Source organism: Stylophora pistillata, chromosome 10, assembly GCF_964205215.1.
Source record: "Stylophora pistillata chromosome 10, jaStyPist1.2, whole genome shotgun sequence".
Classification (NCBI taxonomy): Eukaryota; Metazoa; Cnidaria; class Anthozoa; order Scleractinia; family Pocilloporidae; genus Stylophora; species Stylophora pistillata.
This window is the reverse complement of record NC_142528.1, coordinates 11415929-11441064: the sequence shown is the minus strand read 5'-3', so window position 1 is coordinate 11441064 and position 25136 is coordinate 11415929. Positions and strand designations below refer to the sequence as shown.

General features: G+C 38.1%; 3 protein-coding genes and 1 pseudogene across 3 annotated transcripts; 2 read left to right on the top strand and 2 right to left on the bottom strand.

Annotated features, from left to right (window-relative positions):
- Positions 1 to 592: 592 nt before the first annotated feature.
- LOC111321623 (acid-sensing ion channel 1-like) lies at positions 593 to 2623 on the bottom strand (annotated as a pseudogene).
- A 3679-nt stretch (positions 2624 to 6302) lies between these two features.
- On the top strand, positions 6303 to 11637 carry LOC111321608 (acid-sensing ion channel 1A). The gene is made up of 7 exons (XM_022924548.2): positions 6303 to 6443; positions 6919 to 7889; positions 8392 to 8539; positions 8820 to 8888; positions 9327 to 9477; positions 9790 to 9881; positions 10575 to 11637. The coding sequence occupies exons 2-7, from the start codon at positions 6942 to 6944 to the stop codon at positions 10709 to 10711; spliced, it is 1545 nt and encodes a 514-aa protein (XP_022780283.1). The 5' UTR covers positions 6303 to 6443; positions 6919 to 6941; the 3' UTR covers positions 10712 to 11637.
- Positions 11638 to 11940: 303 nt separating this feature from the next.
- Positions 11941 to 19671, top strand: LOC111321624 (acid-sensing ion channel 1A-like). Its single transcript, XM_088737265.1, has 7 exons — positions 11941 to 13322; positions 13863 to 14987; positions 15680 to 15827; positions 16510 to 16569; positions 18003 to 18153; positions 18434 to 18525; positions 18935 to 19671. Exons 2-7 carry the CDS (start codon positions 14067 to 14069, stop codon positions 19087 to 19089), a joined length of 1527 nt encoding a protein of 508 aa, XP_088593391.1. The 5' UTR covers positions 11941 to 13322; positions 13863 to 14066; the 3' UTR covers positions 19090 to 19671.
- Positions 19107 to 24926, bottom strand: LOC111321568 (acid-sensing ion channel 2). The gene is made up of 6 exons (XM_022924484.2): positions 23921 to 24926; positions 23453 to 23600; positions 23185 to 23244; positions 21564 to 21714; positions 21055 to 21146; positions 19107 to 20042 (listed from the first exon to the last, which is right to left on the bottom strand). Exons 1-6 carry the CDS (start codon positions 24767 to 24769, stop codon positions 19894 to 19896), a joined length of 1449 nt encoding a protein of 482 aa, XP_022780219.1. The 5' UTR covers positions 24770 to 24926; the 3' UTR covers positions 19107 to 19893.
- Between the last annotated feature and the right edge of the window lie 210 nt (positions 24927 to 25136).

Here is a 25136-nt window from a genome sequence, read left to right as displayed (position 1 = left end):
TATGGCAGAAATGGTTTCAAAATAGAGCATATTAATGGGTAGGATACTCGAAGTTATAAAAAGAGGGATAGCATGAGATATTTTGTTGGAGAAGAAATCAATCGGAGTGCAAGCTTTTGTAAGGTGAGAATCTTTTTTAAATCACTCCGAGCTGCCTGGCCCCAAGCAGCTATACTGTAGAGCGTGTAGGGGAAAATCAGCGAACGGTACATTTTAAGAAGGGCATTTAAAGGTACTTGATGTCTAAGCCTGGCAATTATACCTACTATTTTGCTAATCTTCTAAGCAATATGATCAATATGAGGCCTCTAGGTTAAGTTCTTGTCAATTAGTACACCCAAAAATTTTACATAATCTTTGCATTCAAGAAGTATGAATCCATTGTTGTTGTTATCCGGAATTCTGATACATAGCTGATGATTAATTCTTTTTTGTGCTGGCCTAAAAACGACAAAATCTGATTTCTTCACGTTAATGGTTAGTTTATTAGCATTAAGCCAATCACAAACATTTATTAGCTCATTATTAACTACGGTTTCCAGGGATTTCAAGTCCTTGTCAGCACATAACAGGTTTGTGTCATCAGCAAACAGATAAAAGCCAAGTTTATTGCTACAAAAATGAATGTCATTAATATAAATCAAGAAAAGTAAGGGGCCTAACACAGATCCTTGTGGAACTCCAGTTACCGAGTTTTTCTTAGATGAAATATGGTCATTATCAATATGCGTTGTTTGCGTTCGATTAGTTAAGTACAACGAGAACCACTCGTGTACAATTAACAATTATTCCACGAGCGCGCGTTGGATATGAGATGATAGATAGCCAACGAGGCGCGTAGCGCCGAGTTGGCTATAATCATCTCATATCCAACAAGCGCGAGTGGAATAATTGTTTTATTAAAAACGTTAAAGTAAATTAAATTTTATTCCATTTTTAGCTCCCTTTTAATTTTAATCTGACATGTACGCTTGCCATATTTGTAGATTATGGTATATTGGCTGATATACCATAATGGCCAAGCCAATAAAAAGTCTTGAATTGCATTATCCAATGATCTAGTTTTTAATAATTAACAATTATTCCACGAGCGCGCGTTGGATATGAGATGATGGATAGCCAACGAGGCGCGTAGCGCCGGGTTGGCTATAATCATCTTATATCCAACAAGTGCGAGTGGAATAATTGTTTTATTAAAAACGTTAAATTAAATTAAATTTTGTTCAATTTTAAGCTCCCTTTTAATTTTAAGCTGACACGTATGCTTGCCATATTTGTAGATTATGGTATATTGGCTGATATACCATAATGGCTAAGCCAATAAAAAGTCTTGAATTGCATTATCAATGATCTAGTTTTTAATAATACCTAATATCCCATAATGGTGCAGTTTATCAAGTAGGATAGTGCGGATTGATAGTATCAAACGCTTTTTTTAAAATCGAGAAAAATACCACATGTGAACATTTTCTTGTCCATATTCGTTTGTACTGTATTCACTATGTCCAAAGTTGCATGCTGAGTGGAAAATTTCTCTCTGAAGCCATACTGGGCTTCAAATGATAGTTCATTATATTCCATGTATGATTTCAATCGGTTGTACATAATTTTTTCAAAGATTTTATTGAAGACGGAGAGTGGTGAAATAGGACGGTAGTTGCTGGGGTCGGTCTCATCGTCGCCCTTGTATCTGGCCTCAGTGCAGACAAGTGGTATCAGCTCCGCTCTTTCACCCACCTTTTTTTTTTGTTATTTTTTAGTTGTATATTTTTTATGGCTGGAATGATTGGTGCGGTAATATCTAGGGTTTTCTGAATTGCAGTGACTATCATTGGAACATCTTCAGTTTCTTTCCCAAACTTGCCGAACCTAACACACCTACAGTATGAGAGCAAACCTAACTACATTTTTCCTGATAATTTTTTCAGGTGAACACAGTTTCATGGATGGTATCATAAGTAAAGTTAGGGATGTGCAATTACCTGGGTCAATGTAATTGCGACAGAGGTATGAGAACCGGACTGGACTTTAAACCCAGAATGATAATTTACAAAGGTGTACTGATCATGCACAATAATTGCTAAACCACTTGAAGGTGTACTAAAGGTGGACTCATTCGTTTGAACGTCTAGAGAAATGCTGAAACCAAGATCAGCTGAACCTTCATATAAAGAACGAAACAGCTTACTCTTCTTATTCCCGTTTTAACCAGAATTGAACGTGTAACAGATACCGCTATTTGTGACGATCGGAATGAAGTGTTCTTCGGAGCCTTGTGTTTGTTCCTCGCCGTTAAAAAAACAGTAGGCAAATGGTCCACTCATGCTTTGATTGCCAAAGAGGTCATGTCTATACTTAGCAAAGAATTCTTCTCCGTCAAAGATGCGCTTCGTATGATTAACTGAGGAACACTCATTATTCTTTGCCTGGTTGAAGAAATACAGTTGTCCACCAGAAGGAGGCCAAAGTCACGAATTGCACACAATAAAGCATGGCCACATGTCAGATCACCACAGACACTTCTTCTTCCGCTGCACCTGCTGATGTTTAATCCCAATCTTTCAAAATTTTCGCTCCCGTCAGTCGCGTCTATCTTTAAATTGCAGATTATCACTGCATCACTTCAGGCCATCCCGAGGCGTTTCTTGTGTAATTTCAGTTTTATTGGCCTGGAAAATATTTTTTACAGCTTCTGATCGCATAGCGCCTGAGGCCGCTAAGAGAAAGAGCGCCCACACTATTCACCTAAACTAGGAAGTCTTGGTTGGACGACATATCGTAGCCCATGGACGGTTGTGTCTGCGGCGAATTCTCTCCATTTGGAGAAAATTGAGGGCTTTGACTTTACCAGTTCCTTTAAGGATGCAGTGGTAGGTTCCATCGACCTCAGTGGATGATTATGTCGAGGAAAGCTAGTTAGGTGGTCGTTGGAACCTGGGAGAATGAATAAAAAGTTTCTAATTGTTATTTTTGTTACTAAGGATGCCATAAATTCTCGATTCGCTTGACTGCTTTCCTCTTCCCTTGTAGAATGCTACATTGTTTACATTAATATTATTGCTGTGTCTAATCTCCTTATGCTATATTTCGACAATATATTTATTCGAATTAAAACAGCTCCTCGAGGATTCTTATTTCAATCTCTTACGATGTTCGGCGGATTACGTGTCCATTTCGACAGCAGTTTATTGTGAACCCTGACAAACTCTGGCAACGCCAAAGGGCTCGTATTTTACAGCTCTATATGCGGGTAACTACTTTTCATCGCATATCTAAGTCAAGTTTAGTATTTGTTATTATTTGGGTAAGTGAACTAGGTTTGCTACATTCAAATTTGCAAAAATAAAACGAGAGGAAAGGATTTAGATTTTCCTGGATCTGACATCTTAAATAAAAAGAAAAATAATAGCCACCTTATTCGTATCTTCGCGATTGTAAAAAAACTCGCCAAATTAAAGGCCTGCGAATAAAAATCCTCGCGAAATTAAATACCCATGTAAAAAAATTTAAATCACAGAAAAAAAATTATTAACAAGTAATAACAACAACACATACAGAATATATATCGACAAATATATAAACTGTTAACTGGTCTTTCTGGTACGTATGAATAAGGTAGTGATATTAAAACAGAAAATATCAAATTCAGTTTGGAAGTGTACTGATTTGTCAAAGAGTTTAGCTGTATTGAGTTTCCGCCTTTGACTGGAACTCTACCTAAGACCGATTTTAATGAATGCTCAATCGGAATTAAACACCACTATTGCAATGTTGGATGATAATTGGATCAGGCTGTCAGAGGAATGCTTCAAACATTTTTATTAACCATTTTGTACCCACCTTGCGTAAGTTGCCGGTCATGATGAACTTTCATCGTTAAATATGCTTTGTTCAGTCCGTCGAAGTCTTGAACTATATTTCTCAGCGTGCACTAGACTTCTCTGTTTGCCAGGATATCATTTGGCATACGCATGCTTTGGCGAACTATGCCCAGAGCGACAACAGGTTAATGAATTGAGACTTTCATGAAAGTTTCATACTGTTTATGTTTAAAACAGTACTTTGCCAGTATCGCTTGCATTCGATTTTGGTTTTGATCTAGTTCTTAAATGGATCAGGTTTAACCTTCTATCCCTAGGTACTGTATTACCAATTGCCTCCGTTCCACATAGTTCTGTCCGTTTTCTAACCAAGTCATTTTCTTTTAAAATTGTTATGCCAAATTAAATCATATGAAAAAAATACGGGCGGAAATTGCAACAATAATTTTAATTACAAGTTCTCTAGTGAATCGGTTCCCAAAATCTATTCTGCCTCAGCAGCGAAAAGTTTATTTTCAGGCAAGAATTTTATTACTTTTGGACTCAACAATTCTCTGCGGGGGGTTCCTGCTGCGAATTACAGTTGAAATTTAAATAGATGAAGTTGCCTTTTACTGTTGCTCACCCTTTCAATTAAATTTAGATTGGGTTTAAAAACGGAGAGATATCTTAAACATCAGTAAGGCGGCTTAGCTTCCCTCATTAAGTCAAATACGTCAGGGTTTCGGTTATAAATCTCGGTGTGTGCTTGGTTTAAAAAAAAGCATATAGATGTACAAGGTTGATGTATCTTCTTTCATCAACTGTACCTGCATTACAAGTGGGTGTTCTAATAACCGCTTACAAACAATCTTCAGAAAATAAGTTCACTTTGTCACTTGGCACATACTATGTTTCGACAGGGGTGTAATCTTAGTATATATACCACAGGTGAATAGTACTTTTCGCGCGCGCTGATTGGCTAGTCCATAAGTGAATAGAAAGTAAGATTCACCTCCGAGCAGCTGAGGAGCTGAAGAGCTTGAGACCATTTTTCAATATACTGACAGAAATAAAATAATTTTCGTTTTCTGCGTGGTATATATACTAAAACTATTATTCACCTCAGTCTCGGTAAATACTCGTGGATATTTACATATCCAATTCGTAACTTGGTAAATATCCAACATTAGTCACTGTCGCTTCGGTGACTAGCTGTTAATTACTATAGCATGACTCAAAACTTTATAATTCTCGAATTAGGTTGGATACGAGCTGGCGAACCGCCTGATGTTAAGCACTAGTAGGACAGGGTACCCATTATGCTTCGAATGAAACAGTATCATAGGACAGTCAAATCATCGCGCCTATGACGCTCCAGCTATTGTTGACGTTGTTTTCATTTTTTGCGTTTTAGTTGGAATGTCAATAGACAATCTTATCCATACGATTACAATGAGTTATAGTATGTCAATGATACAAAAAGTAGGGTACAGAAGTTTTCTAAAGGGAATAAATTCTTAGAAGAAAGAACAAATAGTACAAAACCTGTGGAGACCTTTATTCGAAGAGAGTTCAATCACAGAAAGTAAATAGAGTCATCAAGAATTCGAAATAATTAACAAAGTTTTTAATAACATTATGACTTGTCCTCTTTCTTATGATCAAATCTTTTCTACAGTAAAAGTCGAAAAGCAGGCTTCCTAACCTTTGTATAGCGGCTAATTGCTCCACCGAGAAGTTTAAGCGGAGCGGAGTTGCTTGCCTATATTATAATCATCTTAGTGACATGTAACCTATCCATAAATCTCCCAGCAGATTGAAATAAGGATAGGAAAATCTCTCTTTCACTTAAGGCACCGCTTTATTGTAAGAAGACTTAATCTTTTAGTTGCTCTCTCCTTCACGGGAGTTAAACTTGCTCGCCATTCAAGATTGACGTGCCCTTGCTACCGCAAACGTGTAAAATCCAAGAAAGAAACCCTGCTCTATATTCTGCTCGGGTGATTAAGAAATTTGGACCTTCTGACTTATTATGATATAGCCTGCAAGAGTTGCCACACGTCAGGTTAGGATGGAGCACTTACTTTTAAAATAGTCGTCACAGAATATTCTTTTCTTTCTTTTTCTAGTAGCGACGAAAGTGAAAGCAAATACAATGTCTCTGATAAGTTGAATGATTTAGGCAAAATTGAGTTCAGCGTCATTTGAATTATCATTAAATTAGTTTAGTGATAATTAAAATTTAAATTAGTTTAGTCCTAAACATATCTGTGAACGGATTTACACGCAAAGTTTTTTCTCACGTAATTTGCAATCAGGGGGTAGATTTAAGCCTTTCTTTACATTTTCACATTGTGGGAGTCCGCAATGTAGACTGGTGGATGATTAAAACTCTTCCAATTACACGCTGTGCATTGATAAACAACCTACGTTTGTTTGGAACAAAGGTGAAGTAACAAGGACATGTAGAACTCATTTGAATTAAAATTAATTAATTTTCGTTTTCCTTTTATCAATTACTATACGCGCATAACTTACTGCGCAGAGCCTTCAGAAGATTAATTTGTTAAAAGAACACCGCTAAAAGGGGGTTTCCTTCAATTATTTGACAAATCCAAACAATCGCTTTCCAAAGACGAGGTATGTAATTTACACAGTTTATTTTCACCACTGAGTATTATAATCCTCTCTCTTGTGAATTGCCAAATGTTGAAAAAACTAATTAGCCTTAATACAATTCTTTTTGGTATCTTTGGCACAGGAATATGACACATGCATGCCAAATTCATGTCTTCCTCAGTATTGTTTGCAGTTGTGCATTCAGTCACGTTTTTGTTAAGACTCGGTCCTATTTGACGTGAGAATCCTAAAATACTAGCCTTAAGCTCTTTTAAAGGAGTAGAGAAATATTACTGAATTACTTCAGATGTAACACGGAAAAGGCAAAATAAATTTCAGAACTGTTATTAACTTGAAGGTATTGTCATGTGCTGTCAAATTATGACAACATAAGGAAAATGTTTTTGCATATTTGCTCCGGTAAAGTAATGGTTTCCACAAGAAGCTTTTATCGTAATTTTATCTGAACAAAACTCTTCGTATTATTATGTTTCAGTTTTCGTTTGCAGGGGTGACTTAATGCCTTCGTGTGCAATGCCAGTTACTATGGCTACCAGTGTAAAATCGATAGGCAACTCTTCTACCAATACCTGTAACGAACGTCACGAAAAATCACCCGATACCTCTAAATGGAGAATATTTGCCTCCAATACTACTCTTCATGGACTGCGACACATCGTTAGAAACGAATCGTCTTTTTTCAAAAGGTTTATTTGGTTTTTGTTTTTGTGCACTGCCGCTGGGACATATTGTTATCTTTCGACCATCAGTGTCACGAAATACTTCTCCCGACCCCTCAAAACTGTAATTTCGCAAGAAACCCCAAACAACGGCTTGAAGTTCCCAGCTGTGACAATCTGCAATTTAAATATTTTCATGAAATCGAAGATAGATACAGCGGATGAGGATGAAAACTTTGTAAAACTGGGATTAAATATAACTGGGTGCAGTGATAATGAATTTCGAAGTGCGCGCGGAAATCTCACTTGTGGGCAAGCGTTGCTGTGTGCCTACGAATGGTATGGGTCTGCTATTGTGAGAGGCTGCAACAAATCCGTTCGCCAGAATATCGTCAATGCTTTAAACCGCTCCTCAGAACGTATTTATAACGAAGAGGAGTTCCTCGCCAGATATGGCCATAATATAACCGGTATGTTTTTACTTTATTGTCGTTTTATGAAAACAACCGAATGTTCAGACGAGGATTTTATTCCAAGGCTTACCGAAAGTGGAATTTGTTATACATTCAATTCTGGACAGAAAAGCCCCGCTCTCAGAGCAATATTTGAAGGTCCCGATTTCGGGCTAAATATCCTCCTCGATGTTCAAACAAATGAGAGTACCGTGGCTGATTTTTCACACGGACTTAAAGTGATTGTACACGATCAAGATACGTTTGTAAACCGTCACATTGGATTTAACATTCCCCCCGGATTCCATGCTACGGTGGCTGTCAAACTGAGAAAGGTAAAAGCTGTCTGCGGATCATGATTGTATCGATCCATTTATTGCTGAAATTTGGACAAGATATCACGTTTTTCTTTTATGTACATATATTTAGGAATGTTTCGTAATTTGAGCTTTTTTTGTATTCGTTTGCGTGTTCTTTTTTCTTCCACAATGGCTAATACTTAAGTTGGGATAAAATTTAGTGCAGAAGCCATGTCTTAGCAAGCGATCGGGAGAGAAAACAGCCCAAAAATGAAGTAGAAAAGATAAATAAATGAATAAATAAACAGTTGGGTAAACAAATTAACTAATATTCTTGAGGATCAATGATAATACCTGCAAAGACAGAGGAAGTCGCTCACTCTTTGTTGTATTCCGGTAGAATTCTTTGACTACTTTGTACTAGGCACCAACGAGCCTTTTCCAGCCATCTGTGCTTTTCTGTTACCTAAATAAGTTACTAATGGTAAACATGCTTGCTAACGAAATAATCGCTTTCCCATGATTACTATGTTTTCAGCATATCAGATTGCCAAAACCATACAAGACAAACTGTCAGCAGGCAAACTTGCCTGGGATTGGTACCTACACAAAGGATGGCTGCATAACGCAATGCTTGGCAAACGCAACGTTAGCTAGATGTGGGTGTCGCATTATTGGGTTACAAGGTTTGCGTCGATATCTCTTTCTTACTTGACGTTTTCCATTGTCACTTTACACTTCTTTTCCCGTGATATCAAAAACAAGCAAAAAAGAAGCGAAACAACACAAACAAAAACAATTATATTTAGCTCAGCCTGCATTCTCGTTTTGTAATAAAACGGGAGGATTGGATAGAAAAGCGACAAGTTTACGTTCGACTTGCGCAATAGAGTTCCCTGTAAAGGAGCTGCACTATATTATTAAATCATTTCGAATGGACATTTCTAATTTTTGTGTCCACTTCAGATCAGAGCGATGCACCTTTGTGTTCCATGCAAGATGCTAATTGTGTTTACCAATCTGAAATTGACGTAGGTAGGTGAGATACGAAAAACTGAAAGACTTCTACGATGTAAGGAAAAATGTCTACTTGAGCCTAAAGGCACTCCCAGTCGGAGCTTATTTACCCCGGTTTTCATAACTCGAAGCGACTATAGTACTTACCACTCTCCCTCGCATAGAATACCAGTCCATCACAAGGTTACCCCCTGCGTTGCATAAAGCTTCCTTGGCAATTCCCAGTTGCCTGTTTATAACCCCGAGTGGAGAGACTTATCCAAGAACACAACACATTGGCCCGCCCAGCAGCTGGTCTCTAACCTTAACCTCTCACCTAGTGTTCAGTGCACTGATCATTAGGCCACTGCGACTCTTCGTTATAAAGTAAAACCAATTACAATGAATCTCTGTGCTTCGAATGCAAAGTTTCTGAACACAATAGCAGTTTGTGTGATATCTATTTTTAATTTTTAGGAGAAGTCAACTTGTCGGCGTGCTCCTGCAGTAACGCATGTACAGAACTGGAATACGAGACACGTGTTTCCTATTCCAAATTTCCTGATAACTCGATAATTGATATCTTGCATCATACCTTTGGGAAAAAAGAGAGTTCCAGTTACATGAGGTAAAAATAAGATAAAGTTAACTAAAATAAGCAGGTAAAATAAGGAATTATCATCAGTCTCTGCTTCACAATGGAAAATACAATGGTAAGTGACTCGAAAGCGGGTAGTAAAAATGAGCGAGTGTGCCTGAAATAGAGGGTATTACATGTACATATCCGCACGGTAACATAAATTTAACCTTAAGCGTTGATGATATCTGTCACAAGTAAGCAAAGTGACGTCATTTACACGAGACAGTATTTATCCCGGCACATGCAGACATGTTCTGCTTTTCACATAGATATTGATTTATAATAATTCTCACTGTACAGAGATAACTACGTCTTTCTTCAAGTCGGTTTCCAGCATTTGGCCTATGAAAAGCGAGAGGATGTTCCTAGTTATAAATTGGAGAGTCTTTTAGGTAAGTCAGCTATAACAATGCTACATGCATGTGTAGAGTTGGAATGGTTGGGAAAATTGATACATGAAAATTGCTTTGAGCACAAGATGGATATTCTTCTTTTAGATATATCTTGGCCGACGCAGCGTACTGCACTCTGATACGATCCAACTATAATTGATCATACTATAAAAAAGTTCTAAACTCATAACAACTCGCATGAAATCTCAATTTCTTTGACATTGACGTATTGTGCCACCTTCTACTCATTATAGTAGAAGGTGGCACAATACGCTCTATCAATTGAGCTAACCGCCTCCCGGTTAGCTCAATGGATAGAGCGCTGGACTGTTGTGCGGGAGGTCGAGGGTTCGAGCCCCGGCCGAACCAACACTCAGGGTCTTAAAATAATTGAGAAAAATATGCTAACTTTCTATAACATCAAGAAATGGTTAGATATTCTAGTCTTCTCGGATAGGGACGAATAAATGGAGGTCCCGTCTCCTGCAGGGTTAGGGGCTGGAGACGTTAATTTCCCACGCACGAGATTACTGTGTAATGGATGTCCTCCCCTGGGATGGGATGGGTGGTTAACAGGACCCCCGTTGATACCAGTGTTTACTACACTGAAGGGGCAATCCTGTATAAATATAGATGTCTACTCTACTCTATACCAAATTGAGCATAACAATTCTCTTCTATGACCTGTTACAGGTGAGTTTGGTGGCAACATGGGATTGTTCCTTGGGTGCAGCTTATTGACTCTTTGCGAGTTCCTCGACTTCGTATGGGCTGCTGTATTGTCCCGGATGAGAAGACGTTCCGTAGAAATATCATCTACCGAGTATTAGCACCATGTCATAAACGACGTCGACATATAAATTCTACATTCTACATAGAGGATTGAATTATCGTCCAGCGAAAGTAGGAATAGCAAAAAATTGTATTTGATTGTTTAAGATAGATTTCTAAACGTGCTGCGCCAGCTGACAGTGAGAGACGAAAGTGGGAAGCGATTGTAGTCACTGAAAAAGTAGTCAAGGATGATAAAGAACACGTCACGTTTTATGTCAGTTTAGTGTTTGAGTAAAACAACTCCGTTCGCCTCAGTATCCCTGTCTTCCTGGTTTTGCTTTAGTCTTCTTTGCTTTTTAGTCTTCTTGCTTTTAGCTTTAGACTTTTGCTTTGAGTCTTCCCTGGCTTTGCTTTACCGCGCTGATGTCCCACATTACAACACAGTAAGTAGTTCCTGCAGTTTTGGTATCAGCAGCAACAGGTATCACCTTGTGATGGTTGAGTTTCCATAGACTACTGCAAATTTATGTGAAGATCTAGAAACTTAACTCTTGTCCCAAAATATAGAGTTTCTGCAGTTCTTCTGAAAGTCCAATAAACTTTTCCAATCTACTTTTGATGTGGAAAAAACAAATGAATCTGCTTTCGTAGGCCCGCTTCAATCGCCAAACATTTCACGAGAATAATCTTAAACCTTGAATGAAGTAAAGGAAATGTTAGAGGTCTGAATCTTTTAAGTACCGACTTGCCGCTTTACTTCAATTCGGAACGGCTTTTTAAAACGGCTTTGGTTCGGTTCTAGGAACGGATATGAATCAACTGATTAAATACAACATCTGAATCCAATCGCGTGTTATTCTAAATTTAAGTTCAATCCAAGGCTGTCAAATTTTTTACATGAAAATAATCTTTGTGCTGAATGCAGAATTAGAATAGATTAACTAGAGCACTTGTGATTAAAATCTTGCTTCTAACTTTTTTTAAGTCACGGTATTGGTTTTTCATATGATTGAATTTGATGCAACAATTCTAAAAGGACAAATGTAATGTAATCTTTATTTAAACACGATCAATTCATCAGCCCATAAAAATACATATCACATACGCTAAGATATTTAAAATTCAAACTACATACTATAACATTAAAGCTGTTTTCCGTGAATGCCGTGCGTTAGACTTAAAGAATGTCATCGATATTACCTTTAAATACCCCCAGAGACTCTGTTTTCCTTATATCGCGTGGTAGACTATTCCATAATGTGGCGCCGCTTGTAGCTAAAGCTTTTTCTGTAATAATTAGTGCGCGATAATGGAACATTCAGCTTATTTTCAGAGTCCCTAAGGTCATAGGCGGAGTCACGCCACGTAAACTTTGAATACAGATACCCTGGAGCAAGCCCGTGCAGACATCTAAACATCATGGTGGCTTTATGGATTTTCTACTGGCGTGCAAGATTTTTCCACCCTGAAAACTCGAGTAGCTCAGTTGCATCAGCATCATAGTTAGAGAATGTCAACACACGGGCTGCTCTATTCTGCAATTTCTACTGTTTGTCTCGTAGCGTTTTCCCACAGCTACCCCAAACAATGTCACAGTAATCAAAGTGAGGTTTTACTAAAGCTTGGTAAATGAGACGTAAGGTTGATGCTGGGATCAGGTGCCTAATTCGCCTTAGGGCCCCATACCAGAGGCGATCTTTTTTCGTTAGTTTTTCGATGTGACTATGCCAATCGAGTTTATCGTCTATTATTACACCAAGCGATTTTGTAGCTGTAACCTGGTTCACTTGAGTATTGTTCATTCTAATTGTTGGTGAAGCTGTGAGAGTATTCAGTCTCTGCCTCGACCCCATTAGCACGAATTCGGTTTTGGTCATGTTCAATGTGAGTTTGGTCGCTTGTAACCAGGTGAAAACGTTTTCTAGGTCTTCATTTAGACAAACCTGAACATTCTCAAGATTGCTTCCCACATATGTGAGGTGCGTGTCATCGGCATACATTCTCGGTTTACGATTTGAAAAGCAATTTGGAAGATCGTTGATATATAATAAGAACAATAATGGACCGAGGATGGTCCCTTGAGGGACGCCGCAAGTCAATGAGTAGCTATTGGATAGCGACCCGTTCACAGAGCATTTTTGTGTTCGGTTTTCCAAATATGACTGAAACCATCTGAAAGAACTGCCATGTATACCATAATAGTTTTGTTTCGATAGAAGGATCTGATGATCAGCGGTGTCAAAAGCTGACAGGACTTGGCAAGCAACTCAACCAGATTTATCTAGGGCGCAGGCAACTGATAGTAACAGGGGATAGAAAATTAAAACTGTTCGGTTAATATAAATATCACCGCAATTATTGATTTGTGCATTTATCTTTTAGCGGGCTGTATCCTACGTTAAGATCTACCTACAAACTGGACGACAAACAAAAAACGAATGCAAATGATATTGGCAACTTATTGTCTGAAATGTATACAGGATAAAATTTTAATGAAAGTCTGAATCATTAACCTGTCGTCGCTCAGGGTAGTTTGCCAAAAAAAGGCCTATATGAAATGATATCCTGGCGAACAGAGCAATTTAATAGACGCGACGAAAATCCGTTGAGGACAACAACCACCAGAACATAGTATGTTCCACGACAAAACTTCTGCAATTGCACAAGGTGGGTTCAAAATGGTTAACTAAGATGTTTAAAGCATTTATTTGGCCGCCTGCTCCATTTTACACCCATTTAATCCAGTTTTAATGTACATTTGAATCAGTTTTTGCAACAGTTCACGCCAAATTTGATACTGGTTACTGCCAAACACTTTGACAAATCAGTGATTCAGAATTTTCAAACTGAATTCTTATTGTTCTTGGGTATTTCCCTTTCTTCGATATTTTTTAAATTTTAATTACTTTTTAAATAAGTGTTCTAAGATGTCCAAAATTTTAGTCCTTTCCTCTCATTTTGTGATCGTAAGCGGGATGTAAAAGTTAATAACAGGCCAGAGTCAAAACGAGATCGATTTCAATTTCGGAAAATCTCGCTTCCTTGGTTACAAAGACAATATATTTCGAATCAACACTTTTTCAGGTAAGGTAAGGTTTCTACACCAAAGCATCTGCCATATTTGAGTCACATTTTAGCATCAATTTCCCAAAAATTTCAACGGAAGCAAAAAATAGTTACTAACTTGGTCATTTCCTTTTAATACAGGTCTGGCAGAACCTTCCTCAACCCTGGTATAAGCGTAACTAGCTTGGCGAGGATTATTCTCTGTAACTTTATAGCATCCGACCGGGAAAACAGAAAGTCTGAGGTTTGAGTTTTGAGACGAAAGTTTAATATCTTTATATATTTGTTTCCCTTGATTCAAAGGACTGAAACTAAAGCAGCATTTCTGACTCTACACTGAGAAGAATGAATGATGCCCAGGAGAGCGAAAGCGGCACGTCCAGTTATTGGAAAGACGAGGTGAGGGCTCCCCAGAATTCTATTTCTTCCCGATGGAAAGCATTTACATCCAGGACAACTCTACATGGGATAAAGTACATCTTTGAAAGAGGTCTTTCCATACCTAGAAGGGTTATTTGGCTAATATTCCTTTGTGCCTCTACTTCAGTCTTCGTGTTTCTTATGACCAAAAGCATAAAGAGATTCATTTCTCTGCCAGTAAAAACAGTAATTACGCAAGAGGTGCCACCTAATGGCCTTAAATTCCCCGCTGTGACCATCTGCAACTTGAACAAGTTTATGAAGTTCAAGATAGATATGCCTGACGATAAAGAAAGCTTTAAAAAGCTAGGGTTGAACATAAGTGGGTGTGGTGAGATAAAAGAGGCTCGAGGAAATCTCACTTGCGGGCAAGCGTTACTCTGCGCTTATTACATGTACGCACCCGCACTAGTGAAGGGCTGCACTGCAACAATACGCCAAAACGTAATCGACGCGCTCAACCGTTCCTCTGACCGTCTGTTTAACGAGGAAGAATTTCTCACCAGCTATGGTCATGACATGGCTGGAATGTACGTGCTTTATTGTCGTTTCATGTTGCAAGTCTCGTGTTCCGATAAAGACTTCATACCAACCATTACCAAGGACGGTTCGTGCTTTACTTTCAACTCTGGTTACAACAACACTCCAGTGCTGTATTCTACTATCGAAGGTCCCGAACTAGGATTGAACATTTTATTAGATGTTCAAACGAATGAAAGCACTGTTAGTGACTTTTCAAGCGGACTGAAAGTAATAGTTCACGACCAGGACACCTACATCAACCGCCGCAGTGGATTTAACATCGCTCCTGGCACACATTCGTCGGTTTCAGTTAGATTAAGAAAGGTTAGTATGATTCAATACGTTCCCATACCAAATGAATAAGTATTAATGATTCACCTACTGTTGTACTATCTTTGGAATTTCAGGCTGGACTATCCAAGACGTTTTAGACTAGTTTTGCTATGTTTTCATTTCATTTTATCTTTTTTTCCGAGTTTGCTTTTTCTTCCCAGAAGTCTCTTTCCCAGAATTATCAGCCTGACCAGGACATCAGTTAGCATACAATGTAAATTGGAATGTCAATCAGATCATAGCTAGAATCTCACCAGAGGCCAGTGAGAACTCAAATTCAATTAAACGGATAAAATGGCCTTTAAGGATGGCACACTGAGGTCAACACTCTCTTTAGGACCTATTTTTAAACTTGGTTAACTGACCAGGTGGCGCGAGCTCTCTTACAGGAGTGCAGTGAAATAAAAGCAATGCAATTTTTGACTATATTCGACCCTACCTCGAAAATTGCTCCAAATTAACGTGATGATCGATGATTTTAAACAAAAATTCTAGATACGATCTTGGCCAAACCAAAGTTACTGACGCACCATTTGTGACCACAACGCAAATGCGGTAGTCACTTTGCTATAATCTGCGTCCACGAAACATGGAAATGAAAATCCATCAAGTGCTCTTTAGGAACAATTCCCCTCACGAACATGTGACGATTAATTATTTTAGTTTGCTTAACTCCTTTAAAGCACATCCGACTTCCAGCACCATACCAAACGAACTGCCGACAGGATAGACTGCCCGGGTTTGGTTCCTACACGAAGGACGGCTGCGTCTCTCAATGCATAGCAGATTATACCCTTGCTCAATGTGGATGCCGCCGACTTGGATTGATAGGTCAGATATGATAATTATAACTATTACAATAAGTAATTAAATGAAATCTTCACCTGCTGTTTTTAGTAATAACTGAATACTAACACTGGCTGCATGCCTTAAACATTGCTTTTATGCTAAAATAATACACGATAAAAAATGATTAAAAAAATAGACATGCCTTTGGTTTGTCAATGAGATTGACTGACTTTATTGAATCTAGTACAGTATCTCAACTGAGTATGGAAAAAAATGTATTTCCCATAACATACAATTCTCCACAAACCACTCGGCGTGGCCGAGTGATTAGGGTGCTGGACTTCTAATCCGGAGTCCCGGGTTCAAATCCTCCATCCCGCCGCTCACTGGATTTGTTCTCGGTTTCCCATAGTTCCACTCCTCGGCTACGCTCTGTAAATAGCCCACTGGTTTACCTCCTGCCAGTGGGAATTTTTAAGCACTTAGTTAGTTTACATTGTGGCTGAAAATCCACTAAATGGACGCTTCAATTTACTTTTTCTACTCTCTTTTTTTTTAATAGAAGCAATGCCTATACCTGAAGAATAAGTAATCATAAACAAAGCAACTGTTGGTCGAGCTACTTTAGATTTAGATTCTTTTTTTAAAGATAACAGCTTGTATTTAAAAAAATCCATAAGGTGAACAATTTTTTATCTTCTTCGGTCTCACATTTTTATGTTAGAACCAAAGACAAAACCTCTCTGTTCTCTCCAGGATGACCAATGTCTTCAAAAATCTCGAGGTAAGACATGTACAACAGCGGTAACTTAACGATCCTTAATTTGGAAGGACCGTTGAAATTGAGAAGAATTTGCTACCTTTCTAAAACATCAAGAAATGGTTAGATATTCTAGTCTTCTCGGATAAGGACGAATAAATGGAGGTCCCGTCTCCTGCAGGGTTAGGGGTAGGAGACGTTAATTTCCCACACACGAGATTACTGTGTGATGGATGTCCTCCCGTGGGGTGGGATAGATGGGAGGGTGGACTAGCACGAATGGTTCCTATTTTCCTTTCTAGTCCTTCCCCACTGCAAAATTTAATGCAGTGAAAATGGACAATAAATGTCAATAAATGTCAGAACGGTCTTGCGCCTCAATACTTAACGAGTAAGTTTTTCAAGCGATCAAATATACATACTCTTAACACTCGTACGCGGAACTCTTTGCAGATTCCACTATACAGAATGGCTACTGGCCAGCGCACTTTTTCCTATAGAGGGGCAACATATGGAATAACTTGCATAAAGAACTTAGGAAAAATGCCTCATTGGCATCTTTCAAGCGCACTCTACAAGACACGCTATTGAGGCAGACATTTCCTTTATAAGCTCTAGAACTTGGTGGAATACTATCTTAAATTCTGACCATGAGTTTTATCATTATTTATGTTTTTATAAATTGTAAAAAGTTTGTAAATTGTAACATCCTCACGAGGATGTTACTTTTAAAGATGATGGTGATGGACTAAATTAAAAAAAAATTAAAAATTAACATTCTGTCTAATAATTGGAATTGATCAAATTTAAAGCTTCTTTACAATCATCGAATAAAACTGAATTTTACGGAGTGGAGAGACACTACAGAGGTAAGAACAAAGCCGAAAAGGGAACTACGAAAACACAAAAAATGACAATATTACACGACTCGGGCAGTCAGAGGGCCAATAACTAAAATCAACCAATCAAAATGCTCTATTGCCGGTCAATATTCTCTCAGTATTGGACCGGGCACTGTCCCGAATGGTCCCGAATGATGCCGCACTCGTGTCCCTTTGAACTTCAGTCGTATAATAAATCTGTTATTAACCAAGCGTGCTCGGGACCGTACTGGAAGAATATCGGCCCTCGGTCTTTTTTGTACGAACCTCGGGCCGATATTCTCCCAGTACGGCCCTCGCGCTTGGTTAATAAGATATATATATATTTACACGGGCCGTAGATGATGAACTTATGAAATTTTGTCTACTGTTTTTTTCTGAATTGACAGAGGATTGTTTGTAGGATTTGAATTAGGCTGAGATTCATGCTTAGAGCACGATTATAGTAAACCAGTTATCATAATATTCTACAAAGTGGAATAATCATATCTCTGTGCCTAAAGTAATTCAAATACCCAATTTCATTGCAGCCCTATTATTCAATGACATAAGAACAAATTTCATTTGATTTTTAAGGTGATTGGAATATCTCAGACTGTCACTGTAGCAACGCATGCTCAGAAATGGAATATGTATCCTCTGTTTCTTACTCCAAATTTCCTGATGCCTCGACAATTGAAATTTTACGTCACTTCTTGGGGAAATCAGAGACTTCTAGTTACATGAGGTACGTTCTTACTAAAGGGGCGTAATCAAGATTTTTGTTGACATTATTCATTTTATTTATGATAATTTATTTTAAACCAGAAAATTATAGACAAAGAAATTTGAGAAAATGAGACATGCATTATTTGAGCTTTTAGACCTTTGCAGCCTAAGTCAGTTGCTCGCTGAGAGATCTTTCTTCTACAGCTTACCACCGGCAATTTTTGACCGCAAATAGGTCAATTCTATGAATAATATCATGTTTCTTGTTTGTGACTTTGATTCCATCTATTTGTGTACAGAGAAAACTATGCTCTGCTCCAGATCGGCTTCACGCGTTTAGCTTACGAGAGGCTTGAAGACATTTCTAGCTATGGAACCGAAAGTCTGTTTGGTAAGATAGTTTTGTAAAAATGCCTTCAGTGCTAACATCCATCACATTCTCGAGATCTTTTTTAGACCTAGAGGCACGATGAATGTTACATTAAGATTATGGATACCGTAATGATTCGATTTGGCACCCTCAGCCTTCCAATAAGTGCTCCTTCTCTAAAAAAAGCGCCACCCTCGAATTTCTCCAATAAGCAGCAACAATAACTTGTTTACCGAACTCCCCTATTCTAATAAGCGCCCCCACCGAGTAGGCACCCTCATTCCAGTACGCACCCCAATTTCAATAAAGGCCTCTATTCTGTTTCAGTGATCGCATTGCTAAAGTACATGAACATTGAGATCAACTGTGATCCATCTTCCTTTAATCACTCACATAAAGCCATATTCATAACTAATTTTTTTTGTTCCAGGGGAGTTTGGTGGCAACATGGGCTTGTTCCTTGGTTGTAGCTTACTGACGTTGTGTGAGTTCCTAGACTTTTTTTGGGAAACCCTCGTGTTCCGGATCAGAAAACGTACTTTTCAAGTAAATGTGGACATGAAAGATACCAATGGCTCTCAGTAAAGTAAAGAAAACATTGCGACCGTCATAACATTTATTTCCTTACATTGTTATCTCGTATGGTCATCTACAGTCCATTGTTCACAATTTGAACTATCTGCGAAGGGTTCGCATTTTGTTGGTGATGTATCTCCAGTTTTCATCATCGTTATTCCTCAGTAATGTTGGTTGTATTCTTACCATCATTATGATCATTATCATATGGCTAACAATTTTACTATAATAATCTAAATATAACTGATAATATCGCGCTTAGTTATCAACATTTGATTGATGTTACCGCAGTCTAAATTAATTTTGTGTGTATTATTATTGTGAATAGGATTTTTTGTAGGTGGGAAGAATATCTTGTGGAAGTTTCTTTGACTGTTTTTCTTTATTTCCGTTAATTTTCTTAAAGAGGGATCTAGAAGGTAAAGTTTGATTGGATTGCATGTACCTGGTACCGTTTAACAGGATTGGTTTAATTAAAATTTTCAATACATTAGTGTAAATATCATCATGCAAAGAACATATCTGTAATTGTGTAAGTTCTGAATAGTTGAGACGGATGGTGTTAATAAATCATTGGGACAGATTCTTTCAGCAATTTCTCATCTTGAATTAAATTTTGAGCGCAGAGTTTTCCGTATTGGACGTAAGAGTTTGAAAATGGGGAATATCACTTGGGGTATATCCTAGGATATCCCCAGTTTTGGTTGGAGAATATTCGGTCTTGTAACGCGTTATGACCTATCACACGCGCGCAAAAATATTGGTTAGATTATAAACAGTAATAAGTTTCTTATATCATTTGATTAGATCGTTTCATACTGCTTCATTTCCCATCTTCTCCTGGGAAACACTTTTCTTCTTGTTCGCTTGATATTCCAAGATGTTCCAAGCCAGGTCAACAAATTCAAAAAGTGTTAATAGACTGCAGCCCAGGAAAAGACCCATATTCCCACCGATATCACCTGAAACAAAACATACACGTCCATTATAAACCTAACCGTAATTTAAGTACCAGCGAGTCGGTCACTGTATTTATTTCCTAAAGCTCAATATCAAGAATCATTAAAAGACGACAAGGAGTATATGGAGGATTTCTCTCCCATTTAAAAAAATTAGACAAAGGCTATGATTATCGAAGATATCCGTAATCTACGTCAAAGTGAGTTTTCTGTCGGCGGAATAGTCCGTGTAACGTTAGAGGACATCATAAGGCCATCGTTCCACGATTTTTCATCATTTCGTGAAAAATTCTGTTCATTACAGAAGATCTGTGCTGTGGAATTGTGTTTCGGACTATTTTGATAATTCACGTAGTATTAAAAAGTTTTATTCAAGGCAAAATCTGACCCCACATTTAGGGAAATCAGATTTGCGATAAATCGGTAACTAGGATTTTAAATTTTAAAGATGCCATGCGTCTACTTAAAAGCCAAAGTCAGTCTTTTTATACATCTTATTCACTTTCATACTAGCTATAGGATAATTAGGTGGATTAATTAGATACACGATCCCACAAGCATGTAATGCTTATACTCTGATCGTGTTTTAAATAGAGGATTTTTTACTTATCTATCTTTAACAATTATTCGCCGAAGGTGAGGTGAATATCGTCGAATAATCCCCGAGACGAAGTCGAATAATCCCCGAGACGAAGTCCAGGGGATTATTCGACAATATACACTGAACCTGAGGCGAATAATTGTTTCAGTATAATTTCAGAGCTGAACAGCAGAAAAATTTCTGAAATCATAACATTTTACTAACATTTTATTTTAACATTTTATTAAACCGCGCGGAGCGCTTTATATAGCGTCATATAAGGAACCGCTCGACCAATTAAATTGCTGGAAACTCTTTGCTCAGCTCTGAAATTATACTAAATAATAATTAAGTCCACCATCACTTTGCGTATCCATAGCAACGACACCAAAAACAATGACAACAGTAAGGCAATGTGTTTTAGTTCTAGAGTACCCATTAAGCTTCCAATCTTGTAACTTGGACTTTCTTTCATCAGAGTATATCCATGACGCTGAAATCCAACTTGGAGGAACACTAAATTTTCCCTGAAAATGAATTTAAAACAAAACTAATACATGAATAATTTATTTGAAACCACCATAATTATGGGCATTAGGAGAAAGTAAGACATGCATTAATTGACGCTTGTAACCTACGACAATTGCTCACTGAGAGGTCGTGTCACTGATCAACCCTCTATCTCTTGCAGCTAAAATCCAGCATATTAGCCAGCAAATTGGTCGTTTCTATGAATGATCTCTTGTTTGCTAAAAAATACTAACATCCATCTTATTTTGGACAGGCACGATAGCCTCTAGTATATCTAGTACTGATGAGGTGTTGTCGATAAGAAGCAATTTATGGCGAAATTACCAATCGAATTCTTTAATGGACCAATACCAAAAGAATAAAGCTAAGACTGATAACTGTCCTCTTCGGTACATTTTAATTTGATTAATTACCTCTGATGTTTTATGCTTTTGTTGTAAGCGTGCATATATTTTAGGACCTTGGATGCGCCATCATCTGGGAATTGCGAGTAAGACACCTGGCTCAGGTATTCTGTCTCCTCACAGGGAATATCGCATGAACAGTTGAAAGGATTGTGCGATTCTGAAATGAACGACAAAATGTTTTTTCAATGAGCGTTTTAGCCTACAACTGTTTAGTTCGGCTCGGAGGACCTCTCTAGTAGCTTCTTAAAGATATATTCGACCCTTTAAAGGCAATGAAAATCTACAGGAAATGAACTGATTCAGATTTATCTCCCGATCGACCAACTTTTTTCGAAAAAGTTTAAGGTGGCTCGTACCGGTTTTCATCTCTTTGATGGTTTGTAACTTTGAAAGAATACAACAGAAAGACTGACCAAGGCCAGTTCAACACTTTTACGGGGTTGAATTACATAATCATTGTTTATCCAAAAATAAGTGTCATTTCGTTACTAGCAGTTTCCATGGCAACGCTTTCATAGGCTTATTCAGACGCATTTTTTAGCTTGTGGCTTAAATAATTCGAAAACTAACCCGGTGACCCCCTGATTTTTTTCAGTGATTGCTTTTGGCACTTGAAAAGGAAAATGCACAAAGACTTTTAAAAAATTCTACGGAGCGGAATTTCAGAAAATCTACAAAAAGGGCAGTTTTCACACATCACAAATTTCCTTCCGTAGAATTTTCTAGTTTTTTTTTCTGATGATTCCTTTCGACGTTATTATCATATTGGAACAATAAAAAGAAGGGGTCACCGGACTTGTTTTCATCCAATAGCTTTCGTGAGTTTAGCAATTTCCACGCGCGTTCTCGTGCATTTAAAAATCTGGATTCTATAAGATCGACATTTGCTCATGATCTGTTTTAGCTACCGCTGACAATTGCGTGTGCTCGCGCGAGCACCTACGATCTGATGTTTACAGACGTTTACTGCTAAGAAAATCATTAAACAGCCGTAATTAACAGCCTCCCGGGTTCATCTTAAAAATCCTACACATGACTTCTGGCTATATCACATTATTTTCCTTGAAGTTTCAAAGTCTTCTTCCACTTCGGGTAGATTATGCTTCACTTGACTTCTTTTTTTTTTCGCCGTCGCAAGATTTCATATCGGTTGAATATTTCTTTTAAATGTGAAGTGAAGCAACCTTTACTTCTCCGAAAATCGTCTTCGTTATCTTAGTTTCTATCTCTTGCATTCACAGTGGCCGTTCAACACATCAAATACAAGCTCTTAGGTAAACTTCTCACAAAAGAAGAAAATTCCACGCGCCGCCATCTTTGTTTTGAATTTTCGTCTTTTGATCTCGCGCTTCTTTCGCACGTTTCTCTCGCGCGCGTCACGCAAGAGTGACCTGTTCCCCTCGCGAGGAAACTGGTACGAGTCACCTTAATATGCTATAGATGAATAAAGGGGGCAAGTTTCTAAAGAAACTGTGATGCTGTTTAAATTGGCATTTAAACGATTTTCTAAAGATGACGTTTCGAACGTTAGCCCCGTTGGTCAGGGCATCCATGTTATAGATGGTCATGAAAATGTTCAATGTATTTCTAGATAATGTAAACTGATGCAACTGGAGTTTCGTGTTACCTTCACTCTGTTCCACGCAGAACTCGTGTTGAAATGTACAAACCGGCGAGTTTGATGGTACTGAGATGCAAACGAGAAATATCAGATTTATTTGAATAATGAATACAACTTGACAGTGGCCCCATGAGAGGTTTCACTCAGCTTACCCCGTGGAAGGTTAACGTACCCCAAGGAATTTGGAGGCCGCTAGAGTCTATTTTACCACGCCAAGTTTTGCTGGCGACGCGAGGATAAAATGTTTTGACCATTACGTTAAGTACTTGCTTACCTTGAACACCAATCTCTCTACAGCCGCACCTTTTTAAGGTAACATTTGCTTTACATTGTATGAAGCAGCCATCTCTACTGTAACGCGGTATTTTAGGAAGGACTCTCCTTGTGCAGTCAGACTTGTATGGATAGGGAAGACGCTCACGCTGAAAGTTTTATAGAAACAGGAAACTTGTCTTAGATTACTGCATTTGCAGAACTTGATTAGTTACTTTGATGTCATAATTGCTTCATATATGAAAAGAAACAAAGCTTAGAGATAAAAAAAAATTTACATTTAACCGATAGACGCAAGCTGCCCGTGTGCCTGAGACGCTACATGAATCAACAAGTACATAAAAAAATAAAGAAACAGCATCGTGTATGTTAGAGAAAAAGGCTATCATCTAGTTCACAAAAATCTTTTTTTTTATATTATTGAAACACATTTAAACCTTCCTATTAGCTGGGATAGGACAAGCCTTACCTTTATCGCATTTATCCTTGCAAGAGTGTGTGATCCAGGAAAGACGTTAAAACCTTTATCCAAATTTACAATGGCTCCTGGATCATGTACGACAACTCGTAGCCCGCGTGAGAATTCACTCACAGTGTTTTCGTAGGCCTGTGCATCTAAAATAACACTGAGACCTCCTGATACTCCAGCTCGTTTTGTACCGCGCACTTTGGTTCCGTTTTTCCCGGAGTTGAAGGTAAAGCAGCGACCATTTTTGGTGAGTGTTTGGTGAAAATCGGCACTCGTGCAATTCTGAGACACTGGAAAGCGACAGTAATGAAGAAACATTTCGGCAAAGTCATGTCCGAAATTTCCTATAAATTCTTCGGGGTTGAAAATTGGCTCTTTTGTCCTGTTAAGGGCAGTAATTATTTGCTGTCTTATGTTCTCATTGCAATTCTCTGCAAGTGCCCAACCAAATTGTTCAAAAGCACACAGTAGCCCTTGTCCACAACTCATGGATTTGTTTACCTTATTTACGACTTCACACGCAGAGAGATTTAACCCCATTTTGTGAAAGTCCTCGTCATTCTCAAACATATTAATCTTCCGTTTGACGAATCGGTTTAGGTTACAAATTGTCACTGCAGGAAACGAAACTTCTCCATTTTCAGGGACAACCTCTGTGAATTCTGTGTTAAAAGGCTTCGAGAAGTATTTTTGGACACTTTCTCTCAAGAGGTAGATGTCAATCGCGATTGCACCCAAGAGAAGCAGCAGCCAAATCAATCGACGAAATCTCGAAGGGCTTTCAAAAACATAACGAAGACCGTGAACGGTTGTATCAGACACAAATTTTCGCCATTTTGCGGCAACCATATCGTTACAGCTGTGATGATCGGGTGAGTTGAAGAGTCGAAGCCAAAATTCGTCTGCGCTACACCTTAAAGTACTTTGTCAATCAAATAGTTACTCTGGCTCGATTGATTCGATCAAGTCCGTGATCGAAGCATTGAAAGAACGCCTGATTGGCCAAAGAAACAAATTTTTCAATCAAGAGAGTTGCAAATTTTGAAGTCCCTCTGCATGAGCATGAATAATTAAAACACAATGAAACCCAAAACAATCTTTATTTTGCCTGCCTTTCTTAAACATTAAAAAAAAGTATAACGACACAATACCGCTATTCCTTCCTTCCTAAAAGGCAAATGAAAAATATCAAAATAAATCAAAAAATAATAAAACA